The sequence below is a fragment of the Scyliorhinus canicula genome, chromosome 10 (genome assembly GCF_902713615.1).
Source record: "Scyliorhinus canicula chromosome 10, sScyCan1.1, whole genome shotgun sequence".
Lineage (NCBI taxonomy): Eukaryota > Metazoa > Chordata > Chondrichthyes > Carcharhiniformes > Scyliorhinidae > Scyliorhinus > Scyliorhinus canicula.
Window position 1 is genome coordinate 51,559,713 of NC_052155.1, and position 12,840 is coordinate 51,572,552.

The 12,840-nt window shown below is 50.1% G+C and overlaps 1 protein-coding gene across 3 annotated transcripts in view; it reads left to right on the top strand.

Annotated features, from left to right (window-relative positions):
- Positions 1-12,840, top strand: part of kif9 (kinesin family member 9) — a 200,068-nt gene that overhangs the window by 85,483 nt on the left and 101,745 nt on the right. For all 3 annotated transcript variants that reach the window (XM_038808918.1, XM_038808916.1, XM_038808917.1), the window contains exon 11: positions 2,126-2,194. In XM_038808918.1, the coding sequence (XP_038664846.1) occupies positions 2,126-2,194 (69 nt within the window). The remainder of the gene's footprint in view (positions 1-2,125; positions 2,195-12,840) is intronic.

Sequence of the window (12,840 nt, forward strand, 5' to 3'; positions counted from 1 at the left end):
GTTTGTACTTCAGCATGTTTTTGCATTCCTCAGAAGGTTTCCAAGCACATCACATAGCTTATTCTTCATTTTTAAAAGTTATTGTTAAATAGTCAAACCATCTTTCACAGATCTTGAAAGCAGTTAGATGAACAACCAACTAATATTTACGTGTGCCACTATTTGAGAAAGAAATGCCTATGTCACTGATGGCAGGGTCACAACATTGGACGAACTGATGGAGAGACTCCAAAATTAAGAGCTGGAAGTTGATATAACTTCTGTTACCGATGCTTATAATGGCCCAAATATAAATCAAAAAAATCTGGATATACTCAGCAAGTCAGGTAAAGGGGCTGTTTAGCACAGGGCTAAATCGCTGGCTTTGAAAGCAGACCAAGCAGGCCAGCAGCACGGTTCGATTCCCGTAACAGCCTCCCCGAACACGCGCCGGAATGTTGCGACTAGGGGCTTTTCACAGTAACTTCATTTGAAGCCTACTCGTGACAATAAGCGATTTTCATTTTTCAGGTAGCAACTGTGGAAAGAAACCGAGTTAAAATTTCAGGTCAATGACCATTCAGAACCCTGTCATCAACCCAGTGATCAACCAGAAACGTCCATTCTGTTTCTTTCCACAGATGCTGCCTGCCCTGTTGGGCATTTCCAGAACTTACTCATTTTTATTTCTGTTTTCCAGCATCCACGGTATTTTGCTTTTTTACTCTAATGCCCCTGTCTAATTAAGTGTTGCAGGAACTGCAGTTTTTTAAAAAGTAGATTACCGAATTCTATGGCCTCTGGCAGCAGGCTTGCAGGTGAAGGGCATCTGTACAATTCCCCAGATGGCCTTCCCCCCCCCCCCCCCCCCCCCCCCCCCCCGCCCTCAAGGACCATCTTTCCAATTTGTGGGTCTCCACCAAAGTCTGCCCTCCTGTCCTCTGAGTGTCCCCTTCCTTCCCATCATGACACAACCCCAAATTTACCTGATCCTGGATTTCGGGTCTTCGAGTCCGACTTCTTGTCGTCTCTCTCCTTGCCCATCTGAAAGCCAGCAGCTCAATGAGTCAGAACAACCGCTCAAGTGAGGGCTGAAACTTCAATTTGGACAGCATGGTAGCAGAGTGGCTAGCACAGTTGCTTCACAGCTCCAGAGTCCCAGATTCGATTCGGAACTTGGGTCACTGTCTGTGCGGAGTCTGCACGTTCTCCCTGTGTCTGTGTGGGTTTCCTCCTTGTGCTCTGGTTTCCTCCCACAGTCCAAAGATGTGCAGGTTAGGTGGATTGGCCATGCTAAATTGTCCTTAGGTTAGGTGGGGTTATTGGTTTACGGGGATAGGGTGGAGGTGAGGGCTTAAGTGGGGTGCTCTTTCCAAGAGCCGGTGCAGACCCGATGGGCCGAATGGCCTCCTTCTGCACTGTGAATTCTAATATCTATGAGCCAATTAACACTCCTTCAAGCAGGACTGCAGTGATCGGTGAGGACTCTTCGGGTAACATGGCGGAAACCCAAGGCCCCTGAAAATCCTGGTTGGGTAGTTTTTTTCAATTTACTATTATATAACTCATTGAACCATAGAACCATAAAACCATAGAAAGGTTGCTGCACAGAAAGAGGTCATTCAGCCCATCATGTCTGCACCGGTTGAAAAAAACTGTACATAGTGCATACTGGGTGAGTGGGCAGGGTAGGGCCCTGGGAGAGGTGGCTTGGTGGTGTGTGGGAACATAAGAGGCATGAATGTGGCATGGGGACATGGAAGTGATATGGAGGCCACGGAGAGGGCATGGGGAGTCGGTAGGAGGTTGAAAGAGTCAGGGGGGGTGAGGGCTGGGGGGCCTATTTGTTTTTAACACAATTGGGATGAAGTCTCAGAGAATCAGACTGCCTTGGCACTCGACCACCTCTGTGACCATCTACGATCTGCTTCTGGGGGCCTGGCTCAATTTTGCCCTGCTTTTAACCAAGGTGGGTCTGCCAAGTCATAAATGTCCTGACTCAAGCTACCCGCCCCTGGGTAGTGGGAAGTGCAACTGCTGTTCCATAAGGCAAGCTAATTGATGATGCAAGGTACTGTGCTATAGGGATGAACTTCAGTGACTAGAATATCAACATCCTATCCATAAATTATGCTTCATTTTCTAGAAATTGGTTCAGAATCTTCAGAAAGAGATCCAGCTATTGCAGAATGAGCTGGCTATGCACAACATACTGGTGAGATGGTTCATCTTTCATCCTTTAGATATTTGCATTATCTTTTGATTGCAAAGAGAGACAGACTGCGATTGTTTGAAAGGTTTAAAAAAATATATTTTCATCATTAAATAGTGAAATAGTCTGTAACATGGCCACATTCGGCCCATCAGGATTCTGAATGCGGCCCACGAGACATTTTATTAACCGTTACCCACACGCAGGTGTGCCACATTTCGTTAGTTTCCATCCACGTAGCTTTTTCCTATTGGTGTGACTGGTGATATGCATATAAAGGTGAGATGCGTGCTAATTGCACACAACATTGACTGTGAGAACTGTGCCCCTTTGCATCCAAAGTGTAAATATTTCTTTTGTTTTTAACCATTTGAAGCTGATGATAGTTTTATTAATATATGAATGATTAGGGCAGCATGGTGGCGCAGTGGTTAGCACTGCTGCCTCACGTTGCCGAGGTCCCAGGTTCGATCCCGACCCTGGGTCACTGTCCGTGTGGAGTTTGCACATTCTCCCCGTGTTTGCGTGGGTTTCGCCCCCACAACTGAAATATGTGCAGGCTAGGTGGATTGGCCACGCTAAATTGCCCCTTAATTGGAAAAAATTAATTGTGTACTCTAAATTTTTTTAAAAATATATGAATGATTAAGCATTTTCTATAACTTGTTATTAAATATTCGGCGTGTATTAAATGTATTCAATTTTATTGGAGGGTCAAAGTTGGTGAATTCGCCCAATTTCAATCTTGCAGTCCACTGAGATGATAGGGGGCTGCTCATGTGGCCCACTCACCAGCCTAGGTTGCTGTAAAGATTTTATGATGAGTTTATTTTAATCTACTGGTCACATGTTACTGAGACGCCAATGTCTTTAGAAGATGTGATGTCCATTCCTCAGCAATTTTAATTTCAATGTTTTATATATTACATAAGGATATTCTTTGATATTTATCAGTTAGTCTTTCAGAATACCAAATGATTATGTTCCAGTAAATCAGTTAAATTACACAATGATACGGGCGGCATGGTAGTACAGTGGTTAGCACTGTTGCTTTACAGTACCATGGACCTGATCCCGGCTTGGGTCATGGTCAGTGCAGAGTCTGCATGTTCTCCTCGTGTCTGCGTGGGTTTCCTCCGGGTGCTCTGGTTTCCTCCCAAAAGTCCCAATAGACATGCTTGTTAGGTGAATTGGACATTCTGAATTCTCCCTCTGTGTACCCGAACAGGCGCCGGACTGTGGCGACGAGGGGATTTTCACAGTACCTTCATTGCAGTGTTAATGTAAGATTACTTGCGACACTAATAAAGACTATTATTATTATATTTCCTGTTAATACCTCAGGCTTTCCAGTGATCATAGTCCAGAATCCTGCATATCAAGTGATATATTCCAGTAATCCTGTTAGGATGTTCAATTATACATTTCAGTAAATGCTTCAGGACATCTAGTGATTATATTCAACTAATTCCCTCAGAATATGCTGATTATATCTGTAAATCTGTCAGATCATGCAGTGTATATATTCTAATATATTCTAATAATTATATCTGGAAATTTCAGTAACTTATTCTAGTAAACCTTCAGATATTTTGCCTACTATATTCCAATAAATTTCACAAGATAGTCAGGTTTATATGCCTTTAAATCTCAAAATATCCAGTGTATGATTTCTGTAATTCTCTCTAGATTATTTCTGTAATTATCTTTAGATTTCAAGTGATACAGCCCAGTAATTCCTTCTTGATGCCTGGTGATATTTTCCTGTAATTCTTTCAAGTTTTGAGTGATCTATTATAATTCTCTCCAAGCATACAGTGACACATACCTGTAATCCATTCTGGATTTTGTGTGATATGATCCAGTAATTCTCTCTGGATAGACAGTGATATATTCCAGTAATTCTCCCTGGATAAGGTGGTGTTCCCATGCAGCAGATGGTTAGGGAGCGGCATCATCTGTAAGTTTTCATCCAAACCACAAACCATCTCATCCTGACCTGGAGCTATAGCGCCATTCCTTCACTGGGTTAAAATGCTGGAACTCACTTTCTAACTGCACCATGGGTGTACCTAAACCAGGTGGACTGCTGTAGTAAAGGAAGGCAGCTGATCACCAACTTCTCATGACCAATTAATGAGTTTAATCATATTAATGATTCAGATGAGGGAACTAAATGTAATATCTCCAAATTTGCAGATGACACAAAGCTGGATGTGATGGTCAAGTGCCTGAGGAGGATGCAGAGATCCCTCAGTGTGATTTGGACAACTTGAGTGAGTGGGCAAATGAATGGCAGTAGTATAAATGTGAGGTTATCCACTTTGGTAGCAAAAATGAGAAGGCAGATTATTATCTGAAGGGCCATAATTTAGGAGAGGGGAATGTGCAACGAGACATGGGTGCCCTCGTACACCAGTCACTGAAGGTAAGCATGCAGGTGCACCAGGCAGTAAAGAAGGCAAATGGGATATTGGCCTTCGTAGCAAGAGGATTCGAGGGTAGGAGTAGGAATGCCTTGCTGCAATTATACAGAGCCTTGATAAGGCCACACCTGGAACGTTGTGTGCAGTTTGGTCTCCTTATCTGAGGAAGCATGTTCTTGCTTGAGAGGGAGTGCAACAGTTACTAGACTGATTCCTGTAATGGTGGGACTGACGCATGAGGAGAGATTGAGTTGGTTAGGATTGTATTCACTGGAGTTCAGAAGAATGGGGGGGTACCTAAACCCATTCCCTCCCAACAATTCAAATTTCTCCTCCAACTCCCTCAGGCTGGGAAAGCTTCTCTCTATGAACAGATCTCCCATCCTCTTGATCCCTGCTGTTTGCCATCTCCGAAACCCTCCATCCAGCCTCCCCGGGGCAAACCGATGATTATTACAGATTGGAGACCAAACCGATACTCCCTCTGCTCCCACATGTTTCCTCCATTGCCTCCAGACTCTCAGGGCCGCCACCCCCATGGGGCTGGTGGAGTACCGTGCCGGCGGGAACGGCAGAAGCGCCGTTACCAATGCCCCCAAACTCGTGCCCTTACATGATGCCGCCTCTACTCGCTCCCACACCGACCCCCCCCCCCCCCCCCCCGCCCTTCCCCCCCCCACCACCACCACCACCCACTTCCTAATCACGACTATATTTTCCGCCCACCCCAGCATCCCCATGTTTACTCGCTGGGTCTTGCCCTCCCATACAAAGCCAGAGATCACCTTGTTTACTCGTTTAAAAAAGGCCTTGGAATAAAGATGTGGAGACACTGAAAAACAAACAGGAATCTCGGGAGGACCCTCATTTTCACTGTCTGTACCCTCCCAGTCAGTGATAACAGGAGCATATCCCACCTTCGAAAATCTTCCTTCATTTGGTCGACCAGTCGGGTCAAACTGAGCTTATGTAGCCGTTCCCATTCCCTTGCCATCTGGATGCCTAGGTACCGAAAGCCTCCCCCTACCACTCTAAACGGCAGCTCCCCCAGTCGCCTCTCCTGTCCCCTTGCATGGATCGCGAACATCTCACTTTTCCCCATGTTCAATTTATAACCCGAAAACCGGCCAAATTCCCCCAGAATCATTATAATTTCTCCCATTCCCTCTAGTGGGTTGGAAATATATAGGAGCAGGTCATCTGTGTATAGCGAGACCCTGTGCTCCACCCCTCCCCGAACCAGCCGCTTGAGGCTCTCAGCGCAATTGCCAGCGGCTCTATGGCCAGCGCAAACAGCAGTGGGATGAAGGGGCATCCCTGCCTCGTCCCCTGGTGCAGCCTAAAATAGCCCGATGTCGACCTGCTCATCTGTACACTCGCCACAGGCACCTGATATAGCAGCCTAACCCAGTCGATGAAGCCCCGTCCAAACCCAAACCACCCCAGCACCTCCCACAGATAGGTCCATTTCACCCGATCAAATGCCTTCTCTGCGTCCATTGTGACCACTACCTCCGCATCCCTGCCCTCTGGGGGCACCATGGCCACATTCAACAATCTTCTAATGTTGGCCGCCAACTGCCTGCGCTAAACAAATCCCATCTGGTCCTACCCAATCACATCTGGAACGCAGTCTTCGATCCTTGAGATTTTGGCCAATAGTTTGGCGTCCACGTTTAATAAGCAAATCGGTCTGCAGGACCGCATAGCTCCGGGTCCTTCTCCCGCTTCAGGATCGGTGAGATTGTGGCCTGTGACGTCATCAGGGGAAACACCCTTCGCTCCCTTGCGTCATTAAATGTCCTCAACAGCAGCGACCCCACCACCCCAGAGAACATTTTATAAAACTCAACTGGGTTCCAGTCCGGTCCCGGGGCTTTACCCAACTGCATGGTATTCAGCCCTTCTGCTATTTCTTCAATCCCAATCGGGGCCCCCACCCCTTCTACAAGCCCTTCATCCGCCTTTGGGAACCTCAGCCTTCCTAAGAATTTCCTCATTCCCAGCTGGGGGTTCCGACTAATATAGCCTGCTATAAAACTCCTTGAACACCCTCTTAACCCCTGCTGAATCTCCGACCAATTTCCTGTCTCTGTCCTTCACTTTCCCAATCTCCCTGGCTGCCTCCCTCTTTCTGAGCTGCTGCGCAAGCATTGTGCTGGCCTTCTCTCCATGCTCATATATCGCCCCCCTCGCCTTCCTCAGCTGCTCCACCGCGTTCCCTGTAGTTAACAAGCCAAACTCCGCCTGTAGCCTCCGTCGTTACCTTAAAAGCCCTGCCTCTGGGGTCTCCACATATCTCCTGTCGACCTGAAGTATTTCCCCTATCAGTCGATCCGTCTCTGCTCTATCTGCCTTCTCCCTGTGGGCCCGTATCGAAATCAGCTCCCCTCTGACTACCTCCTTCAGCGCCTCCCAGACCATAGCTGCCGAGTCTTCTCCCGTGTCATTAACTTCCAGATAGTTCTGGCTGTATTTACTCATCCACCCGCGCACCTCCTCATCCGCTAACAGTCCGCCAGCCAATCTCCAATGCAGGTGCTGGCCACCCTCCTTGCTCACCTGTCAGTCCACCCAGTGCGGGGCATGATCCGAGACCACGATCGCTGAGTACTCAGGCCGCGATTCTCCGCAAATGCGGCGAGTCGTAAAGGCTGGCGTGAAACTGGCCGTGTTTCACGGCAGCCTCCCCGCCCCCTCCCGGGACCCGATTCTCCCCCCCGGGCGGGACTAGCAGCGGGGCCCGTGAAGCATGGCATCGCGGCCTTAGCGACCGTCGCTAAGTCCGCGCGCCAAGCGTCACGCCGGCTGACGCGCACGATGACGTCAGCCGCGCATGCGCGGATTGGACGGCTCCAACCCGCGCATGCGCGGGGCCGTCATCTCCCTCGGCCGCCCCGCGGACTGATCCTGCGGGGCGGCGGAGGGAGAAAGAGTGCGTCCGTTACGGACGCACTGCCCGCATTCGGTGCCCACCGATCGCGGGCCCATGCCCCCCTTGGCACGGCCGTGGTACTGCTGGTCGCATAAGCTGGTCATGGGGGGGACTTCAATGCAGTTAACTGGACTGGGAATGTTTTCTCTTAAATATGTGTGTCCGAGTGAGGGGCAGGGGGAACAATAGGTGGGAAAATGTTTGGCGCCATGGGCTACCTACCAAGCTAGCTGGGCAGGCTGGCTCACGGAAGCGCAGTGGAGGGGAGGAGCAAATGTTATGCTTGTTGAAGGGGCTGTTTTTACTGTGCTGTTATTGGGGGGGGAAGGGGGAGAATTGCTCTGCTGATGGGGGAGGGACTGTTGCTGGGGGAACAAAAGGGACTAGACTAAGGAAAGAATGGGTCGGGCAGGTATTTCATTCGGGGCTGGACTCTAAGACTAGAGGGGTCGTGATCCTGATTAATAGGCGAGTGTCATTCGAGGCGGGAAGAATAGTTGCGGATGTGGGACGCCGTGACATCGTGGTTAGTGGGAAGCTGGAAGGGCTGCCGGTGGTACTCGTGAATGTTTATGTGCCAAACTGGGATGATGTGGAGTTTATAAGGAGGATGTTGGGGAAGATCCCGGACCTGGACTCGCATAAGCTGGTCATGGGGGGGACTTCAATGCAGTCATCGACCCAAGGCTAGACCGGTCGAGCTCAAGGAGAGGCAGGGTGCCAGTAGTGGCAAAGGAATTAAAGGGGTTTATGGACCAGATGAGGGGAGTTGGCCCATGGAGGTTTGGGCGGCCGAGAGTGAAGGAGTTCTCTTTCTACTCACACGTACATAAAGTGTACTCCCGGATTGACTTTTTCATCCTGAACAGGGCTTTACTGACAGGGGTAGTGGACACTGAGGGCGCGATTCTTCGCTTCCCACGACGGGTCGGAGAATAGCGGGAGGGCGTCCCTGACATTTTTCACGCCCTCCCGCTATTCTCCCCCCCCCCACGGCCGCCCCACGACACGAATCGCTGCTCGCCGTTTTTTACGGCGAACAGCGATTCTCCCCAGGCCGATGGGCTGAGTTCCCAGGCCTTTACACACCTTTACGCACTGATCGCGGGCCCATGCCCCCCATGGCACGGCCGTGGTACTGCCGTGCCAATCGGGGCCCTGGAAGCCCAGAACGGGCATGTTGCGGCCGTTTGTACGCCGGATAGCAAGCAGATGTGTAAAGGCCTGGGAACTCAGCCCATCGGCCTGGGGAGAATCGCTGTTCGCCGTAAAAAACGGCGAGCAGCGATTCGTGTTGTGGGGCGGCCGTGGGGGGGGGGGGAGAATAGCGGGAGGGCGTGAAAAATGTCAGGGACGCCCTCCCGCTATTCTCCGACCCGTCGTGGGAAGCGAAGAATCGCGCCCTCAGTGTCCACTACCCCTGTCAGTAAAGCCCTGTTCAGGATGAAAAAGTCAATCCGGGAGTACACTTTATGTACGTGTGAGTAGAAAGAGAACTCCTTCACTCTCGGCCGCCCAAACCTCCATGGGCCAACTCCCCTCATCTGGTCCATAAACCCCTTTAATTCCTTTGCCACTACTGGCACCCTGCCTCTCCTTGAGCTCGACCGGTCTAGCCTTGGGTCGATGACTGCATTGAAGTCCCCCCCATGACCAGCTTATGCGAGTCCAGGTCCGGGATCTTCCCCAACATCCTCCTTATAAACTCCACATCATCCCAGTTTGGCACATAAACATTCACGAGTACCACCGGCAGCCCTTCCAGCTTCCCACTAACCACGATGTCACGGCGTCCCACATCCGCAACTATTCTTCCCGCCTCGAATGACACTCGCCTATTAATCAGGATCACGACCCCTCTAGTCTTAGAGTCCAGCCCCGAATGAAATACCTGCCCGACCCATTCTTTCCTTAGTCTAGTCCCTTTTGTTCCCCCAGCAACAGTCCCTCCCCCATCAGCAGAGCAATTCTCCCCCTTCCCCCCCCAATAACAGCACAGTAAAAACAGCCCCTTCAACAAGCATAACATTTGCTCCTCCCCTCCACTGCACTTCCGTGAGCCAGCCTGCCCAGCTAGCTTGGTAGGTAGCCCATGGCGCCAAACATTTTCCCACCTATTGTTCCCCCTGCCCCTCACTCGGACACACATATTTAAGAGAAAACATTCCCAGTCCAGTTAACCGAAAGAAACAAAAAGAAAAGAAAAACCCCACGTCGAAAATTCACACCTCCAACCCCCACCAGTACAAATGCAAACTTTAACTTACAATAATACGCGGCAGCTCCAGGATCCATACAGAAGGCATTACAAATATAGTGCAAAAACATTTTTAACGTGAACACTGCAGCAAAGTTCAAACACCTCAGTCCACTGCCAGCCCTTTCCTTCTGGCGAAGTCCATAGCTTCCTCGGGCGACTCAAAATAGGAGTGTTGCTCCTCATAGGTGACCCAAAGACGGGCCGGATACAACAGTCCAAACTTCACCTTCTTCTTGAAAAGGGTCGACTTTACATGGTTGAATCCCGCTCTTCTCCTGGCTGTGTCCGCACTCAGGTCTTGGTAAATTCGCAAGATGCTGTTCTTCCACTTACAGCTCCGTGTCTGCCTGGCCCACCGTAAAATATCCAGGTACCTGTGCAATTTCACCAGCCTTGCCCTCAGGAGGCCACCTACACGCGGATTCTTAGCTAGTGCACTATGCGCCCTGTCCACCTCCAAGGGTCGGGTGAACGACCCATCCCCCAGTAACTTCTCGAACATCCCGCTATGTATGCCCCTGCGGAGACCAACGATCCTCAAGTTCTGCCGGCGGGATCTATTCTCTAGATCCTCCACCTTCACCTGGAGCCTTTTCTGCTGGTCTCTCAGCATCCCCATCTCCACCTCCATTGCTGTTTGGTGTTCCTCCTGCTCGGTCAGTGCCTTCTCCACTTTCTGGATCGCCCGATCTTGAGCATCCAGTCTATGTTCCAGCCGAGCAACCGATTCCCTAATTGGGTCCTACCATTCCTGTTTCTGCTTGGCGAAGCCCTCTTGGATAAACTTCATCAACTGCTCTGTCGACCGCTGGGACGTCGAGCCAGGACTCCGGACATCCGCCATGCTTTCTCCTGCTGCAGCTTCAGCCCAGGCCTTCTCTGTTCACCTAGTTCTTCCTTTGCGAGCACTCCTGGTCCGTCTATCCATGGACTGGTGTGGGACTCCTCAATATGGTTGCTTCCACTATCAGTTTTCCAAGTAAAATCCGAGAAAAAATCAGGGAAAATGTCTGACCCGAGCGGGTGCCACCAAATGTGCAACCTACTCCTTCATGGCCACCACCGGAAGTCCAACAGAAGTATATTCATCCGCAATTATGGCTCAGTGTTGCATTCAACTACAGCCAGACGTATCAAGTGGATGATCCACTTTGACCCACTGAGATCATCACCAGCACGGATGCCAGTCTTCAGTCAGTTCAAAAACTGTTGAGCCATTTTTCATAGTAAGAATTTACAGTACTGAAGGAGACCATTCGGCCCATCGAGTCTGCACCGGCTCTTGGAAAGAGCACCCGACCCAGGCCCACATCTCCACCCAATCCCCATAACCCAGCAACCCCACCCAACCCTCAGGGCAATTTAGGACACTAATGGCAAGTTATCATGGCCAATTCACCTAACCTGCACATCTTTGGACTGTGGAGGGAAATCGGAGCACCCGGAGGAAACCCACGCACACATGGGGAGAACATGCAGACTCCGCACAGACAGTGACCCAAGCTGGGAATCGAACCTGGTACCCTGGAGCTGTGAAGCAATTGTGCTAACCACTATGCTAACGTGCTGCCCTGAGCACAATAAAAACAGCCCCCTTCAACAAGCATAAACATCTGCTCACCCCCCCCCACCCCCCCACTGTGCCCCCCCCCCCCCCCCCCCCCACATTTCTACTGCAGAGCATATGTTATCCACGGCTCACTACTGCAAAGTGCACTGAGGATGCAAGTTTGGTCGAATTGCAGTTTGATATTTTCAATCAGTCTGCTGTTGTGACTCATGAATTCCCCGCCTCCTCAATCTTAACCCTCACCTGAGATGTGGTGATCCTCAGATTAAATCACCATTAGTCAACGCGCCTCTCTCGGGGGAAAGCAGCCTATGTTCATTTGAGACTATGGCGACTTAACTTACTTAACTTTACTGTTCGATCCCGGCCCTGGGTCACTGTCTGTGTGGAGGTTGCACAACCCAAAAGATGTGCAGGGTAGCTGGATTGGTCAGGCTAAATTGCCCCTTAATTTGAAAAAAAGAATTGTGTACTCTAAATTTATTTTTTTTTAAATAAAGATGTTCCTCATTCTGGAATTCTAGCACAGCATTCTCGGCATGAAGCAACTCTCTGCTGAGAATTTAGCACTTTTGTCTTGGCTCTGAGGTATGCAAAGCTGAGCAGCTTTCTGTTGGTTCTGGTATGTAAGTAGACACCCTCAGCAAATGAACAAAGGATTCTATGCATGGCAACAACAGAAGTAACATGCAACAGAAAGAACTAAGTGATTCTACAATCAGCGGATCAGATCAAAGTTCTTCTTCCTTCTAGACCCAGTTGTGGTTGTTGTTTTTTAAATTCATTCACGGAGTGTGGGCTACGCTAGGTGGGCCAGCATTGATTGACCATCCCTGGTTGCCTATGAGAAGATGGTGGTGGGCTGCCTTCTCGAACTGCTGCAGTCCCAGTGGTGGGCAATTAAACAATGAAGGTGGGGAGAGCCCAGCATGCCATTTCAAAAGACAATGCTGAAGCTTAGCTTTGTAAGAATTACCCATGAACCTTGAACTTCCCATGGGCAATTGCCCTGCTCCCAGGGACTCTGTGCAAAGACCTCCGATTCTGAATTAGAATTGGAGATTTCTGACAGTTCCGACTTGAATAGTTGAATAGTTTCTCCAGTCCCTGGGGCTGGGAATCCCATGGGCGTGGATCACTTGTGGTCTCTACCAGCGTGGCTTTGGGTGGTGGACCTCACGGTGGACAAAGAGAGTAAACTACTTCGGGAAGTTGCCCCCAGAGTCCATCTGAGGGCCACCCCCCCCCCCCCCCCCCCCCCCCCCACACTACCTGCTGACCCCCTTTACCAGACCGCACCCCTCCGACGCCTTTAATAGGGAGACCCTCGCCCAGGGCCCCATGAATAGGGAGACCCTCCCCCAGGGACCCCACGAATAGAGAGACCCTCCCCCAGGGCCCCATGAATAGGAGGACCCTCTCCCAGGGACCCCATGAATAGGGAGACCCTCTCCCAGG